General features: G+C 39.8%; 1 protein-coding gene across 1 annotated transcript in view; it reads right to left on the bottom strand.

Moving 5' to 3' along the window:
• Positions 1-18,249, bottom strand: part of UTRN (utrophin) — a 514,156-nt gene that overhangs the window by 251,580 nt on the left and 244,327 nt on the right. Inside the window, exons 45-49 of the mRNA XM_042987266.1 lie at positions 17,804-17,953; positions 14,621-14,696; positions 6,936-7,150; positions 4,439-4,556; positions 194-399 (exon numbers count right to left, since the gene is read on the bottom strand). Coding sequence (XP_042843200.1) covers positions 194-399; positions 4,439-4,556; positions 6,936-7,150; positions 14,621-14,696; positions 17,804-17,953 — 765 coding nt within the window. The remainder of the gene's footprint in view (positions 1-193; positions 400-4,438; positions 4,557-6,935; positions 7,151-14,620; positions 14,697-17,803; positions 17,954-18,249) is intronic.

Below are 18,249 nucleotides of genomic sequence, written 5' to 3'. Positions count from 1 at the left end.
TTCTATCTGTTATGCCTTCCAATTTTTTTCAAAAACCTTCCTGGTCAAATTTTTTAATATAAATTTAGATGTATATTCTAAGCACTTGTGAAAACATCATGACAAGGGTCCCCAAAATTACAGTTCATGACGGAACAAAAAAGTACATCCAACAAACTGATCATGCAAAAAAAAAAAAATCTATGAGTCTTACTTGATTATCAGAAATTTGCTTGATGAGTGGATCCCTTCGAGCTTGTTGGAGAATGTAGAGTTGAGCCTCATATTTTCTCATGAGCTCCTCGGTTTCTTCCCTGTGATCATCCCACTGAAGACTGTCGATAATCATGTCCTCCAGCTGCTGCTGTCTTAACTCGACACCATGCTGAGTGCTATCCCACTGGTTCTTGACCTTTTCCACTGGAGGAGACATTATAAAAATAATCCCAGAAAGTAACTTTCAGTAAAGGGGAAAAATACCTGACACCAAGTCCATCATAAGTAAGGTTATAAATGGAAAAGAAAAAGAAGGCAAATTGGTACATACATCTTAGGGGAATTTTTTTAAGTTTATTTATTTTTGAGAGAGACAGAGAGAGTGAGGGAAGGGCAGAGAGAGAGAGAGAGAGAGAAAGAGAGAGAATCCCAAGCAGGCTCCACACTGTCAGCACAGAGCCCAATGTAGGGCTCAATCCCATGAACCATGAGATCATGACCTGAACCAATATCAAGAGTCAGACACTTAACCGACTGAGGCACCCAGGTGCCCCTAAATTCTATTTTATTTATTTATTTACTTATTTATTTTTAAATCTTTTTCTAAATTTATTTTGAGAGAGAGAGAGAGAAAGACAGCTGGGGAGGGGCAGACAGAGGGAATCCCAAGCAGGCTCCACTCTGTCAGCTCAGAGCCCGATGAAGGGCTCGAACTCACAAACTGTGAGATCATGACCTGGGCCAAAATCAAGAGTTGGATGCTTAACCGACTGAGACACCCAGGTGCCCCTCTAAATTCTATTTTAAATGGGGTGCCTGGGTGGCTCAGTTGGTTGAACGTCCAACTTCAGCTCAGGTCATGATCTCATGGCTTGTGAGTTCGAGCCCCACGTTGGGCTCTGAGCTGACAGCTCAGAGCCTGGAGCCTGCTTTGGATTCTGTATCTACCTCTCTGCCCCTTCCTTGCTCACGCTCTGTCTCTCTCTGTCTCTCTCTCTCTCTCTCTCTCTCAAGAATAAATAAAAACAGAGGTGCCTGGGTGGCTCAGTCGGTTAAGCGTCCGACTTTGGCTCAGGTCATGATCTTGCGGTCCATGAGTTCAAGCCCCGCATCGGGCTCTGTGCTGACAGCTCAGAACCTGGAGCCTGCTTCTGATTCTGTGTCTCCCTCTCTCTCTGGCCCTCCCCCCATTCGTGCTCTGTTTCTGTCTCAAAAATAAATAAACATTAAAAAAAAATTTTTTAATAAAAAAAGAATAAATAAAAACATTAAAAAATTGTTTAAAAATAAAATAAATAAATTCTATTTTTAATGCACTGAAATAGCTCACAATAAAAATAACAACTATTTTAAATGGATAAACCAAAAATTATAAAGAAAGTAAATTCCTATCTAATTTATATTCACAGAATCTGGTTTAATAAAGGTAGAGTTTAACAATACTCTATGACAGAACTGTAAGACACAGATGTAGTCACTTGTCATCTTCAAAGGAGATGCTCTAAGGCTGTCAGGATTTTGAAAGGAAATAATCTATTTAAGAATACTTTTCATATTTGTTTTACTGTAACATGAAAGAAAGTATTTTTATATGTTCAAGAAAAACACCAAGAGCAAATTAGATTCAAGTTCTATGTCCCCAGTAGCTCTTTACCATAAAAAAATTGACACTAGATCTTGTCCTCTTTCTTTTTTAATATCTCTTTCTATTTCTTTTTCTCCTCTGTCTGTTCTCCACCCTTTTTCTCCCCTACCCTCTCTCCTCTTCTCATTTTTAACAAGGGACTAAGGAAAGAGAGATCTAATGAAACAAACTTTTGATGAATTACTTTATGGGTAGTTCATGACCTTGAACTGAGGCACTAGTAAACAGTAGCTTCGAATAACTTCAACAACCCATTGATCGTAAGTAGGTAGGACATCAAAAATGTCTAGAAGATGCTTTGGATGTCACACAGAGTGCAGAGCACTCTGGTTAAATACCAGGCCTACAAGAGCTTAACCACAAAATAATATTGCAGTTAAGGCATAATGGGACCTTCTGGTAAAATTTCTTGGGATAACAGGGTTACAGCAAGCCATAAGAGCTATCATTTTTAGTAGTGCTCAGAAAACTGGAAATTATACTTAACGTTTAATAATTTCTAAAAATTGTTCAATGAAATTATCTGTTTTAAGCTGTCTTCTTTAACAGTTTAAATAAATTGCCTAAGTTTTTTACTTCAAGAGAGAACAAATTCATCATAATGTTCTACTTGTCAGTTAAAAAGTTACATAAAGTACTTATGATCAACCCTATTACTAATAGAATCCTTTAATAGTGAACAAATAACATGAAAGACATCAAGTGACAGCAAATATCACAGGTTTATCATTAAGCAAATTGTTCTATTCTTTGTGAATAAGTGTTAAAAGCAGGTTATTATAGGCAGTACACTCCTACTGAGCTTTTTTTTTTCCCATAGAATGAATAATGACAAAGATCATGTAGGCTCCATGCAAATAAAAAAAAGGAGAAAAAAACAAAGAGAGGGAGTTAAATTAGAAAGGGAAGCTACTCAGAAAGAGAAAAGTCTTGTCAAACAACCTTAAAAGAAACAGTGGACAAATAGGAGGGGGTGGGGAAAACATAAGATGTGGATAAAGCAAAATGGAGAAGACTTTGTAAATAGTTTGGGGTCACTGAGGCAGAGAAGCTCTCCTGCCACGTGATAGGAAACGAGATCACTCCAGAGTTTCAACAGAGACCCGAGCAATCCATCAATTGGGAAAAAAAAAGAAAAAAAAAACCATGAAGAAAGAAAAAAAATGGCTTATGCAGTAAAAATAAACCAACACTGTGACAAAGTTCTCTGCTAACTCCTCTGTTCCAATAATGTTGCTGCAGCCACGTTTATTTTGAAATCAAAACACACTTTTCATGGGAGGAAGCGTTGACTTGCTTTGCCTCAGAAAATATTAGACAAGGTAATAAAGTAACTTTCAGTTTATGTTCTGCCCCAAATATTTATGAAGTCCTTACTTTGTATTGAACACTGTAGGAGGCCCAGGGCCAGAAAGATGAATATTTACTGTCTATGGAAAGGAGAGAGAATTAAAATAATTGTGAGATCTACAAGGACATTATCAGGCAAAAGGCCACAGCAGAAACTAAAGATAGAAAATACAGTTCTCCAGGGACTACTAGAGGGTAGGGAAGACATCACATAGGGGGTGACATTTTAGCTGCTGCATAGACTTTCACTGGGGAAGAAAAGGCCGAGAGGAAAAAAATAATAATAATAATGTGAATAAAGGCAAGGAGACTAGGAACTTCCAGGATGTTTTAAAGAATATCTACAATATGGAATAGTTACAGTGGGTGGAAGGCGGTATGGGAGAGGGGATGATGAAAGCAGACAGTGACTATCCCTACATGACATTCTTGAGAATTTAGACTGTTTTATATGTCTACAGATTTCACAGATGCTTATTTTAAGCCAGAAAGCAAATGAAACAGGGATCTTTGCTGTGGTGTTTGTATGTTTATTTTTTGTTTTGTTTTATTTTGCTTTTAACTAAATTATTCCCAAATTAGTATCCGGCCCACAGGTACATGGTAGTTGCTCAATAAATTCTTTTTGGAATGAATTTGAAGAACAGGAGTTAAATAGACAAAGCAAGATCTGGTTTTACTAAATAAATTATAATGAAAGCATGGTTTTGCATTCTGATGGTTTTCTCTAACTTTTCTTTTTTGATTCCTTTAAAAGAAATCCTAACTTAAAAGGAACAAAATCCAATGTGCCAGTAATTAAAAGTAATAAGGTTAGGGGTGCCTGGGCGGCTCAGTCGGTTAAGTGTCTGACTCTTGATTTCGGCTCAGGTCATGATCTCACGCTTCATGAGTTCGAGCCCCACATGGGCTCTGCACTGACAGCACAAAGCCCGCTTGCGATCCTCTCTCTCCCTCTCTCTCTGCCCCTCCTCTGCTCTCTCTCTCTCTCTCTCTCTCTCAAAATAAATAAACATTAAGAAATAAATTTTTAGAACATTAATGAGGTTAACACTTTAAGGAATTCATAAGGGAATCATAATAGTGTTCACAAAAAATAAAAATGGAAGCAAAACTATAATTATTAATAGATACTATCAAATATCAAATAATATTAATTTCTGGGTAAATAATCTATGAAAATGTGTATGTGTGTGTGTTACCATTTTCAGGGAAAGTGGGTAATATATCATTTAAAAAAAAACTTACATTTTTCTGTGATTGCTGTTCTCACATCTGAACTAGAAGCTTTATTTTTCAAATTCTGTGCCAATGTAAAAACACAATCAAGCTGAGGATGGCGTTGCTCTAAGTCAGCCTTCGTGATCTGTTAAGAACACATGATCATTAAGATAGGTCATAAGCCGTACCATAAGAGTACTACTAACAAAGCAAAACCAGCGTGCTGACATCAGAATTGTCGTTTTCCTCCTACAGCGAGGCATCAGCAGTCTAGCAGAGAAAGAGAGGCTGGAAGGCAAGGGTCCTGGGTTTAAATCTCAGCTCTGCCACTTATCATCTAGGTCGCTTGGCAAAGCACTTAACTCTCTGTCTGTGCTGCAGTTTTCACAAAAAGAAATAATAAAAATCGTACAGCTCAGCTATACGAAGTCTGAGCAGATTCAGTGAAGAAAATCCCTATGAAAAAAATATGGTCTGAAAACATTAGCCGGGACTTCTGCTGATGATACCCTGCATATCTGTCCTACATCAGATATGAATATAAACTAATGTCACCTGCAGGGCTGGGGTGAGACAGTAAAAAAAGGCTATTGGGATAACTGCGAATTAAATGCATGCAGACGTGAAAAATGCTGCTGCAGGGGATTTATCTCAGTACTGATAAATAGGGGCAAAAGGTTTAAAATATGAGGAATATAGTGTTCCCAACATAGAACTAATAAAAAGCCATAAAGATTAGAAAATACAATTTCCAGTAAGTACAAATAGTGTGGCAAAGCTTCTCTCCCAGCTCTTCCTCTTTATAAATTCACTAATTTTTCAGATTTCAATTAGCCTGATAGTGTCAAATATTATCTTGAAATGGATTATTCACAACTTCTAATCCTGAATCCCAGAGAAACATTTCAATGAATGCTGATTATTTCCTTCTAATTGGCCTAAGAACCTCTCAACACAACATATCTGAAACTAAATCAATCAAACCCTCATCCACGTTCCATTTCTTCTATTCCTTATTTCCGTTAATTGCAATAGCATCATCTTAGCCACTCGGAAAGGGCCCTTGTGCTTGCTTTAAGTATCTCTTGCCTCCAATTTATCCTAAGCACTAAGAAGCATCCCCGTCTTCTTACCAAAGCAGCACTCTATTATCATCAGTCCTCAGCCACAATTAAAAAAGAAAAAGAAAAGGGGTAAAAAGAACTGCTCACAGACTAAAAACCCAACGGGCTTTGCACGGTCTAGGAAGTGAACTTGAACCTGCCTTTGCTATCTGACCGCCCACTACACTTCTTTCCTGCACCAATGTTGACTCAATGTCCCTCACGCTCCCCTACCTCATGTCCTTATTCACTCTGTTCCCTGTATCAGGAATGCCATTTACTTATCTCCAGATGTCAAAATCCCACACAGTACGCTTTCCACCATTGTGAAGTAATCTCCTTCCTCATCCTGGCTCCCCTAACAGGTGGCTTATAGCTATGCTATGGCTTCTATCAGATTCTGCCTTGCTGGAGCAACGTCTCTACTTACGTGTACCCAGTGCCTCCGCCTCACTTTGGACATGTTTGTAGTCTGGGGATAAACTCAATACCCACCTCAAAAGACTGTTAAAAAAGTAAAGGAGACGATACATGTGAAATACTTCCTAAACTGCCCAGCACATTTTAAGCACCTAATAAAAGTTAGCAATAGTTATTGTTATTATTTTATGGTACATTGCCAATTTCTACCTGGTATGTCCTTTTCAGTATCCCTATATAACACACAGCCCAGAAACTAGCTCACTATGAATACTGAAAATTTATGTTAGATGGTGTATGCATGGTAACAAATTTCTAGGCATGAGATTCTCACTTCTGAAGTCAGCAATTAAACACAGAAGCTCATTACAAAATATAAAGTAAAAAGGGGCTTTAGGAAAATATCCTACATCACAGTAGGCATTAAATCTAACACTAGTTTACATTTGTATTGATGTGTCTCCCTTTAAGGTATCAGTTTTAGGTTTTAAAATACACTGAGTCTAGGCGTGGCTGGGTGGCTCAGTCAGTTAAGCGTCCAACTCTTGATTTTGGCTCAGATTATGATCTCACAGTTTGTGAGATTAAGCCCCACATGGGGCTCTGGACTGACAGTGCAGAACCTGCTTGGAATTCTCTCTCTTCCTCTCTCTCTCTCTCTCTCTCTCTCTGCCCTTTCCCCACATGCTTCCATGAGTACATGTGCACTCTCTCTCTCTGTCTCTCCCTTTCAAAATAAATATTAAAAAAAAAAATTTAAATACAAATAAAATACACTGAGTCTACACTTCAAGTTGGTAAACCTCATCTTACAAAAACACTAAAAATGCAAGAAACGATTTTCTCTTTGGAGCTAGCCAAACAGCATGGCTGTTTGACAGATAGAGAGTTTTTTAAAGCTCATTCTCCCAGGGTTTAGGACAAACAAAGGAGCTCCAAACAGATCTTGTCTGCTTCTGTGTGTGGTATTTCCATGACAAGCCTTTACATTATGTACTTACTTTCATTCGGGAAACTGTCTTATTGATCTCTTCTACATCCCCGACAGTGACAATGTTGGATTTCAACATCTGGTCGATCAGGACCAGCCAGTCAGCTAGTTCTGTTATGGTTTTATCCAGATCAGCAGGAATTGAAATTTCCGAAGTACGAGGAGACAGAACAGGAATATCGGACGCAGATGATTCTAGCACCACCTTTTGGACATTAGGATGAGCTGAAATTTAAAAATGTGGCAAAGTATTAATACATCAACAGGAGACTCTGACTGTGGTGGCCTAGTGGTGATTTGTGTGTGTTTACATAAAATTTAGTTTAAGTAAAAAAAAATTGTAAGACGTTTTTATTTTTTCATCCTAAAAATGACAGTGGTATTTCCTGTCAAATCCATATGTTCGTGGTAGCCATAAAGCCAATTAAACTGTCCCACAATAGTCTAGAGCAGCAGTAAGTTAGAAGGAACTCACGCTGACACCAAGAGAAAATAAAATAAAAAGTAAATCAACTATAGGAAAATTAGGACTGCTACTTTATTTTGCCAAGATGTTTGCCTTAATTTGTAAAGTCAATTTATTCTAATTTTCTATTCTTTTCCAATTAACTTTATGAGTATTAGTCATTCTTAATAAAATTGAAAGAAGTCTTTGAGTACTTCCCTTTTCACTTCAAACTTTCTAATTGATTAAGTTCTTCTTTCCAGCTTATCTCTGAACTCAGGCAAAAGACCCTGCAGGCAAAGCATCCCAAGATGGGAACCGAAAGTACCCCTCAAGCAACAAGAAATGCCCTGAGCCAGCAAGACCCCATGTGATGGACTCTAGGACAATGATGGGCCTGACCTTCACCGCCCACCTGCACATAATCACTGACCCTTGTCCCACCTTTTCCTTACAGAAACCTAGAAGTATTTTCAGTACTTTGGAAACTCTTCGAGATACTAGTCCGCTGTCTTCCCGGTATTGGCCTTACTGAAAGAAATTCCTTTCTTTTTTCTCCACCACTCCTCTCTCTGCCTTTGGATTCTGTCAGTCGCAAGTGGCCAAACCTGGTCTGTCTGGGACCACCAGAACCAGGTGCAAGCACCTCTGGGCCCCAGCTACAAACTCATCATGACTACTTACTCATGTACTGATCTACATAAGTATATATTCTTATGAATGTATATATGTATATAAGAGAAAATATATATACAAAGTACAACACTATGTACTTAGTATATATATTCACTATCTACACAGAATATATTCACTAACTTTTAGTTAACCATTCTGCAGCTGGATACTTCAATTGCTCCTGAAATTTTACTTTAAAAAAGAACTTGCAAGGGTTATCTTTTTATGTATTTTTGCACATTTTTGATTACCACCTTAGTATAAATTTCCCAAAGTAGAATTACGGGATCAAAAAATAGGAAAAAGTTTAATGTATCTAAGACTTATTGCCAAATTGTTTTGCTTAAAAGTTAGAAATTTAGGGGCACCTGGGTGGCTCAGTTGGTTAAGCGTCCGAGTTCAGCTCAAGTCATGATCTCACAATTCGTGAGTATAAGCCCTACATCATATTCTGTGCTGACAGCTCAGAGCCTGGAACCTGCTTTGGATTCTGTGTCTCCCTCTCTCTCTGTCCCTCCCTGGCTTGCACTCTGTCTCTCTCAAAAATGAATAAACATAAAAAAAAAGGGTTAGAAATTTAGACTTCTAGCAGCAGTGTATGGAACTGACAAAAATCCTACGTCCACACCAATAATATCCTATTTCAATGGATAAATACATCTTTCACCATTGTCTTCATTTAATGCTTCTTTGACTGTCAATGAATGCAAATATTTTTTTATGTTTACTAAAATATGGGATAATTTATAACTGTGTTCTTTATCTGCTTCCTTATCAGTTTAGATGAATTCTTTTTATAGGAAAGATGAACATTTGCCATGTCGCTGAAAGCAATGTTTCTACTTCAGGATTCAATTTTTTTTTATCAAATCCATAAATTTGTCTTGGGGGATTGTTTTCCCAGAACGTTTACAGTTACACTCTTGTCTTTTCCAAAGATTTGATAAATATTTTCTCTATTTTTTGTTTGCTTTTCTGTTTTTGTGTTGCTTTGTTTTTAATTTTTTTTTTTAATGTTTATTCATTTTTGAGAGACAGAGACAGTCAGACCATGAGCGGGGAAGGGGCAGACAGAGGGAGACACAGAATCCAAAGCAGGCTCCAGGCTCCAAGCTGTCAGCACAGAGCCCGATGAGGGGTTCGAACTCACAAACTGCGAGATCATGACCTGAGCCGAAGTCGGATGCTCAACCGACTGAGCCACCCAGGCGTCCCGTCTTGCTTTGTTTTTAATAAAGAGAGATTTGTTTTAATAAAGAGAGGTTGGTTATTACTTTTCTTTAGTGTTGATAAAAGAATTAACTATTAGCTCCATCTGAAATCCACTTTAGCATACGGTATATTAGATGAGGCTTAAATTTTTTTCTCTAAAAAAAACATAGTCAATCTATACATTAAGCACAATTCTCATAAAAATCCCAACAAGTCTACGTGTTAACTTGGCAAAATCATATATTCACAATCTGATTTTCATATCAATATAGAAAAGGACCACAGTTGGGGTGCCTGGGTGGCTCAGCCAGTTGGGCGACCAACTTCAGCTCAGGTCATGATCTCGCACTTTGTGGGTTCGAGCCTCCTGTCAGGCTCTGTGTTGACAGCTCAGGGCCTGGAGTCTGTTTCAGATTCTGTGTCTCCCTCTCTCTCTGCCCCTCCCCCACTCACGCTCTGTCTCTCTTTCCTTCAAAGATAAACATTAAAAAAATTTTTAATAAAAAAAAGAAAAGAAATAAAAAAAGAAAAGGACCACAGTCAAAACAGGTGGGGGGTTATGCCCTACCAGATATTTAGTTGTATCACTTAGCTAATAATTAATGATTAACTCAGTATTTTATGGGCCCAGACATCCAAAGAGACCACTGGAAGAGACAAGCCACATGCATAGGTGGCAGAGAAACCTGACCTTGACAGAGACTGCATTAAAGATCAGTGAGGAGGAATTTACCGGCCAATAAATGATGCTATGCTGGCAAGAGTGGACACCCATGGCTGGAGCGAAGAGATGATGGGACAGAATTTGACCTCACATGCACCTTGGGGAAATTAGTTCTTGGTGGATTAAGAACCTGAATATGAAAATCAAAACTGTACAACCGTCAGTTGAAAATATAAAAAAAAGAAGCTTTCCGATTTTAGAGTACTAAAAATGCTGTAAAAACACACAAAAAGGGGAAGCTATTGGTAGACCATTAATGTTTAAGAATTCTGAAAATAGCACCACTAATAAAAATATTAGAAGCCATAGGGGCACCTGGGTGGCTCAGTCAGTTAGCATCCGACTTCAGCTCAGGTCATGATCTCACAGTTTGTGGGTTTGAGCCCCACGTTGGGCTCTATGCTTACAGCTCAGAGCATGGAGCCTGCTTCGGATTCTGTGTCTCCCTCTCTCTCTGTCCCTCCTCCACTCATGCTCTGTGTCTCTGTCTCTCAAAAATAAATAAACATTTAAAAAAAAAGCCACAGACTAAGGGACAGGATATTTGCAATGTACACTCTAAACAAGGAATTCGTAACCAAAATAGTTTATTTTGAGAAAGAGTGCACGCATACGCATGCATGCACCATAGGAGCAGGGGAGAAGCAGAGAGAGGAGAGAGAATCCCAAGCAGTGCAGAGCCCCAAACAAGGCTTTATCGCACCAACTGTGAGATCATGACCCGAGCCAAAAATCAAGAGTCGGGACTCTTAACCGACTGAGCCACCCAGGCACGCCCAAAATAATTCTTTAAACTCCAAAAGTATCAATCAGACAATCTACAAAAGAGGAAGCAAGAAAGAAATAAACGTGAAAAAAGGCTCAATCATGCAGGCAACTGAAAAAAATGCAAACTGAAATGAAATGCCCTTTCTCTATCCGTCACAGGTTCACAACGTAACGTCTGGGGAGCTCTGGGTGCCCAGAAACCCTTCCAAATTAGGATTATCATAAGTGATTTGCCTTTTCACACTCATTCCTTCCTGAGTGTAGAGGGGTTTTGCACTCAAGACTACATGCATCACGTGTGGTTCCACAACAAACTAATCGCAGAAGTGGCAATGAGAATCCAGATGTCCTCTCAGATGCCAGAAACGAAGGATTTTCAAAAATGTAAAGCAATGTCACTCTCTAGTTCAATTTGTTTTTGTCTTGGAAAAATTAGTTTATAATATTAATATTTACAAAAACATGCTGTTTTTGCTAACATAATAGATTCATTATTGTTATTTTAGACAAATTAATAAGTAATGCTTCAAATTTCTGGGTTTTTTTAATTAGGTAAATATTTATAAACATAACTCACACTTTGAGTGTCTTCAATAATTTTTAAAAGTGTAAAGGAGTCCCGAGAATATAATGCTTAAGTGGCAGTAACATGTAAAACAATGAGAGCCCTCCCGTGGCTGGCGGCAGTGCGAACCGGAACAGGCTGTCTAGACAACATCTAGTGAAGTAGAAGTTGTTCATCTTCTATGACCCAGCAATTCTACCACGACATACCCTAGAGAATACCTCACGTATCATTCTGCCCAATCCTCACTGTTGCTTTCAAAACACTGAAACAACCTCAATATTCATCCATCGTTTCAAATCACCAAGTACCTCAGAGGGACCTACTACGTGCAAGCACTGTTCTAGATGCTACGAGTATGGGAGTATATGTGAGACAAAGGTCCTGCCCTCAGGGGGCCTGCCCGCTAGTGGAATAGACAGATGTTGTGAAGTAACACTAATGCAAGAAGATGGGAGAGCGATGGAATGTATTTGAGAAATGGCGGTCAGGGTCAGGAAAGGCTTGAGGTAGCATTTGAGGAAAGAACTGAATGGAGTGTGTGAATCAGGCAGATATCTGAAAGAAGGGCATTGGAAGAAGAAGGAAAGAAGAAGCAGCAAGCACAGGAGCCATAAATGGAAATGTTCTCAGCATGTTAGCAATAGCAAGCAGACCAATGTGTTTGAAATAGAACAAACAAAGGGAAAAGTGGTAAGAAATGCGATTAGAAAGGGGGGCAGCAGGCAGATCACACACGGTCTTCTGGACCAGGTAAGACTTTAGCACTCATTTATGGATGACAAAAGATATAACAAGATTATGAGCCACGAGGGACACAATAAAACCTATATTTGTAAAGCATGACTTAGCTGCTAGCAGAATAGATTATGGAAGAGTAGTAAGGCAAGAAGAGAATCAGGACAGTGAGTTAGGAGATTATTCCTGTAACAGATGAAAGATGAGGGTGTTCAAGACCAGGGAAGTAGTTGGGATGAGACATGGGGATGACACACGGGACCGACAATTTGCTGAATAATTAGATCTTAACTCCAGAGAAAAGTCAAGGGTGACTTCAAGTGTATTGGCCTAAGCACTGGCCGGGCTATCCAAAGTTAAAAAGTGGCTAAAGCCATGGGACCAGTGAGCATACTAAAGGAGAGGGTTCTGAGGACTGCAGTGGATCTGGGCATGGAATACTACATGTCAGCGAAAATGCACTGACCAGAGCTGTATGCATCAAAACATATGCCAGAGAGAATGGTCCAGTAAAGAAGAGAGAAAGAGGGTAAGTAAAAAGCCAAGAGAAGATGTGATGCAAAGCACAAGGGGAGGACGTGATCTCAGAAAGAAAAGAGATAAATCCTCCAGGGAAGTGGGAAGCACGCACAGTTTGTGAGCACAGATGTAGAGAAACCTACGTATAGGGATTCTCTCTGATGGGAAAAAGAAGATCTTGTTGGGCAAAACGTATTTCGTCTTTTAAAAATGAGAAGAGGTCATGAGTGGAGAGATGGGCAGCCAGGGGAGCTCAGAAGAAAGTGCAGTAGGATTGTCTGTGAGTGCTGAGTACCCACGAGCATGGTCAGCAAGGGAAGCTGGCATGGATGAACCACGAAAACAACATGCCAAGTGAAAGAAACACAGTCTGATTCCGTTTATGAGAAATACCCAGAATAGACGATCCATGGAGACACAGCGATTGGTGGTTGCCACTGCCTGGGGGTAGAATGGAATGGGGAGAAACAGCTAAATGAGTAAGAGATTTTACTTTGGAATGATGGAAGTATTTTGGAACCAGACAGAGGTGGTGGTTGCACAATACTGTGAATGCATTCACATGTCAATCCAAATGTCACTGGATTGTTCACATTGAAATGGTTAATTTTATTTTTTGAATATAATAAAAAGAAGAAGAAATGGAGTTAAAAAAAAAACACCATGTAGGACGAGAGGGACACACTGAAATAAATTTCAGGTCTCATACCTGTTCCAGAGACGAATGTCTTATTAAAAATGAACTGCCCACTTACTGGAAGGTGTACTTCTGCTATTAGCTCTTCTACTAAATGTGTATTAAAATGTTGTGTATTAAAACTTTCTCTGTTCCTTTGTCATAAGGACATTTAAAAAGGTAAGATAGCCTATTGCCCTTTCCTAAAATGCATCAAGTCTGTTTCCCGTCCTTATGGGGTTGAGTTTGTATTTGCAAGGCAGCAATACTCAAATGTTAATTCAAGTATTTTGAATGTAATCAATGGACCGGCCAGGCCCCAGGTATTTCTTGTGTAAGGTACTGGGAAATACAAGTAGAACACAACACAAACTGGGCCCTCAACAAGCCTGCGATTTCAAATAAGTTTTCTTAAAAGTCTCACCACTCATACTTTTCCAGAATCCTAAGGAGAAACAGAAGGTGGCCGGGGGCAGAGGACAGGAGGGGAGCGGGGAGGAGGGGGAGGAAGAGAAGGAGGATGTGTGAGGCAGGGTGGAGGAATACAAAGGAAGGGAAGAAGGCAGGAAGAGAGAGAGGAGGAAAAGGAGGAGAGGGGAGCGGTGGGGGGGAGTGGAAGAAGAGGAGGAAGGGGAGAATCAGCAGCACCACCACAGCTGGCACAGAATAAGTGGAAAGTTAGGGTTAATCACACTTGGGGGTTTGCCTGGTGACTCGGCAGAGGCAGAGCAGGGTGAGATGGTTTCAATGAGCCTGCAAGGCAGTGATGAGCAGTGACTGGGGTGGCCTCTGTGCAGTAGCCCACCCTCTACTCTGGACAAGGAGAGAAGGAAATAACCAGTGACCAGACTCTTCTTTCTCCAAATCTCAGTGATCAGCACTTGTCAGTGCATATCTTCACTGGGATGAAGAACTCTTCTAAATCCCCATCTCCCACCTGGTTCCAAGAATATTCAAACTTTCTGTTTCCAGTCCTGATCAGTGTCTAATTGTACGACCCCAGAATATGTTAACACAGCAGGTTGTGGCTGATGCCCTGAAAAGACTGCACGTCTCCAGAAAACTATTCCTCAATTTCCTCACCTTGTTCTCCCCTGGCCTTCAGCGGCCTCTGTGGAGACCCAGATCCCACTCCAGTCCCAGGAAATAAGTCTTAGCTACCATGGCAAGGAATGCCTTGCACATGCTGGACAGTGAAATATATCTTGTTTTAAAAAAGACATTCTTTTCAAGTAACTGAAAAGTAGAATAATAAGTCACAACTGCACTGTGTTTTTAAGTAAGTTTTTCTAACTCCCATAGGATGCTTAAAATTATAAAATTTTGTTATGCCTATAAAAATTTTTTTTGTTAAGAAATAAACTGTATCTTACCAGCCATTCTTGTCTGAGACACAGAACTGGGTTCCTGGATGCGTTCCTTCAGTGTGGTAGGCACTTCTCTGCATATCTACAGCATCAGGCCAAACAAAGAGAAGAATACTATATAAATAAAGATGATTATATTTTTGAAAGAGGAAGTGTTATTCTAAGTGATAGTTCTGCTGCTTTTCTTCCCCCTCAACGCCTGAGCTTCTGTCTCCACCCTCACATCCACTGCAGTCTTGCCAAAGCCCCCACTTTACTGACATTACTGTCAAGAGTACCCTCCAGTCCTTAGCTGTCCTAGTCCTTTGTAACATTTAATGTTGTCCCCTCCCCTCCCCAGAATACCGTTAATATTCTGCAATCCTGACTTTACACCTACCTCTCTGATTGATCTTCTAAGCATCCTTCACCAGCTCATTCTCCTCTGCCCATCCATCAAATACTGACACTCTATAGGGTAGGTTTTTTTGGTCTTCCTACCCTTGACCCTGGCTTCTCTCCCTGAGTCCTGGTTTCTAATGGTTTCATTTATCATATGGAGTTTTAACAGGCTGACAACTCCGAAAAATGTATCTTCAGTCCAGCTCATTCTGTCAATTGGATATTCAGACATGTCCAAATCTGAATTCATCACCCATTTCCCTGCCACCCCCTTCCCAAGGTGATCTAATGACTCTAACTGATCTTTCCAGATCAGTTATTCTGATCTGGACACTGGTCTTTGCTCAGAGGAGTTACTTGATATCCTGATATTATCCTAAGGCCATCCATCGCTAGGATCACGCCATCCATCTCTAAAGTGAAGCTACAGTGATTTTTCAAGATGTGACTTTCTCCTGATTAAAACCCATCCACTGCTCTCAAGGCGATGAAGTGTTCTCAAGATGGAGCTCGAATTCCTTGTTGAGGCATGATGAGGCCTCTAGGATCTGGGTCTGCAAGCATCTCTTATTCTGCTGCTGCACACTGAGCTACTTCCAAGACCCAAATGCACTGTGCTCATTCCCTGTCCCCTGTAGACCCTTCCACTTTTTTGATTCTTCTCCCTGTGATGCTCCTTCCCCCATTCTTCATCTACCCATACTTATTCATTCTTTCTAAATTAGCATGGATATGATCTCCACCAAATCTTCCATGATTACTTCCCAAAGCCAGGTAGGTGCACTATCTTTATGTCCCCATGGGTACCTCTATGTTGTAAGTTTTTGACTACTTGCCTCACCAACAATAAACTCTTTGGGTTAGAAGCAGTGTCATACTCTTTGCTGTATTCCTAGTTCTTAAAATGGTGCCTGGCATACACCAAGAGTCCAGTCAAAACTACTGAGTGAATAAATACATGAATGAATGAAATGCCCCGGGTTAGTATTTCCCAAAGTACATTTATTGAAATTCTCTCCACAGTAAGTACTGTCTGACCTTGGACACTCATAATTCACCTAAGTAGAGTAAAACCAACGTGAAGTGATAAAGGAACTTTTGGCTTTGTCTAACACAGTGCTCCCAAATTAACCACTGTGTCCTCTTCCACACAATATCTACTGACATGCTTTGTGTTAAATACATATGTGTGCTCTGATTGAATATGCAAAAGCTGTGCCTGGCATGTTTGACACGGGGCCAACATGTCTGGAGAGTAGTGTAAGGGAGAGAGACGGGAAGATGAAGTCAGAGAGAAAAGAAGAAGCCAGAACATGAGGGGCCTAACAAGTCACAGTAAGAACTTCAGCCTTTACTCCGAGTGAGGTGGAAAACCATTAGTGGGCTTTGCTCAGAGGAGTTACTTGATCAGAATTATGTTTAAACAAATACTTCACTGCTTTGTTGAGAACAGATTGGCAAAGGGCAGAGGAGGAAGCAGGGACTCCAGTGAGGAGTCCGTTGTAGTAAGCAAGACAAGAGATGATGGTGGCTTAGAACTAGTTAGTAGCAATGGGGTTAGGGAAAAGCATTCAAATTTATGACGTTCTTCAAACCTAAAAAACAAGTTGAAAAAAAAATACAGGGAATACCCAGCATGCTACCCAACACCTACAATTGTTATAATTTTGCTACATTTGCTTTATCATGTATCTAGCCATCTGGCCGTCCAGGAAACCATCTATCAAACAGATACGTATTTTGAAGGAGAAGCTGATAATGGTGACTCCAAGTTTTGGAGTTTTTAAAATTAAGATGTAACTCATAAGACTGACTCCAAAGATCCTGACCAAACAATAATGAGTAATTACCAGTAAATGAGGTGGGAGAAGTACAGTAAAGCACAGGGAGGAGGTGGAGATCAGGAGCTCAATTTTGTATGTTAGTATGAGATACCCACTGGAGAGCCAAGTGAACATACTGAACAGGTCATTGTACATGGAAGCCTAGAGCATAGAGAGAGGTCAAGGCCAGAGATATACATGTGTGAGTTATCAGTAACAGTGACCATCAAGGTATAATTCTCAACTAGAGAATTTAGGTCAATAAAGCACCTGCATCATTAGATATAGAATGATGGCTATCATTTTAAGGGGATCCAGAAGGGTAAAATTGACTGATATGGGATCTATCCAAACCAGGGGCAGAGACACATCCATTCAGTGTCTCAGACAGACCTCACACTCTGATATGGTATGTACCAGGGTAAAATAAATAGAATCTATGACTTTATCTGCCTTTAATTGTTTTAACTGCAAAAAAAGTAATGACATGAGGGGAAAGACCTTAGCTTAGTCATTTCCAGTATATACTAAGCTAGCACATACTACACCTGGAGCCCAGTAAATATATGAATAAAAGAATAAATCATTAAAAATAATTAATGGATTGAATAAAATCATTAAAAATAAACCTACATAGGTGAGAAGTCATGTGCAACATCAGGATGTTATTTTAAGGTCTACAATTTACAACTTTATATGGTATTTTATTTTCTAATTCTAATAAACATTCATTATTTGATGTAGTATATACCCCAAAATCCCTAGACCAAAATATCCCATGTAAAATAAAAAGTATTCTCTGAGAATATATGTTTCTGTCCATGACAGATGAAAAAAACAGTAATTACAAACATTGGTAAGCATTAGTAAAACGTGCCCATGTTTGGGTATGCTGTTTAAAAGCAGAACAGTTATATAATCCCACTTCCTTGACAGCAAAATCAATAAACATGAGAAAGGGATCACAGTAATTCTTAATGCACACCTTATTCCATGTTGAATTTACAGTTCTTAAGCTTTCTGAAATTTTTTGTCTTTCATGTAAGCTCAGACTTTTATCTGAAAGCACTTCCAACTCAGTTCGATTCAGCCATTTGAGTTTTTCAGCTTGGACGTCCATCTCCCGGGTTAAGTCCTAAAGGAGTCAGAAGAGAGCTGTCATAAGAAAGTTGCCATACCGAGGAAAGTTCAACTACTGTATCAGAAGTCTCTTTCGGTTATATTCTTAGAAATGTGGATTTCTCGGGGCGCCTGGGTGGCTCAGTCGGTTGAGCGCCCGGCTTCGGCTCAGGTCACGATCTCATGGTCTGTGAGTTCGAGCCCCGCATCGGGCTCTGTGCTGACAGCTCAGAGCCTGGAGCCTGCTTCGGATTCTGTGTCCTCCTCTCTCTCTGCCCCTCCCCCGCTCATGCTCTGCCTCTCTCTGTCTCA

The sequence above is a fragment of the Panthera tigris genome, chromosome B2 (genome assembly GCF_018350195.1).
Source record: "Panthera tigris isolate Pti1 chromosome B2, P.tigris_Pti1_mat1.1, whole genome shotgun sequence".
Lineage (NCBI taxonomy): Eukaryota > Metazoa > Chordata > Mammalia > Carnivora > Felidae > Panthera > Panthera tigris.
The sequence above is the reverse complement of the archived record's forward strand: the minus strand, read 5'-3'. Positions and strand labels throughout refer to the sequence as shown.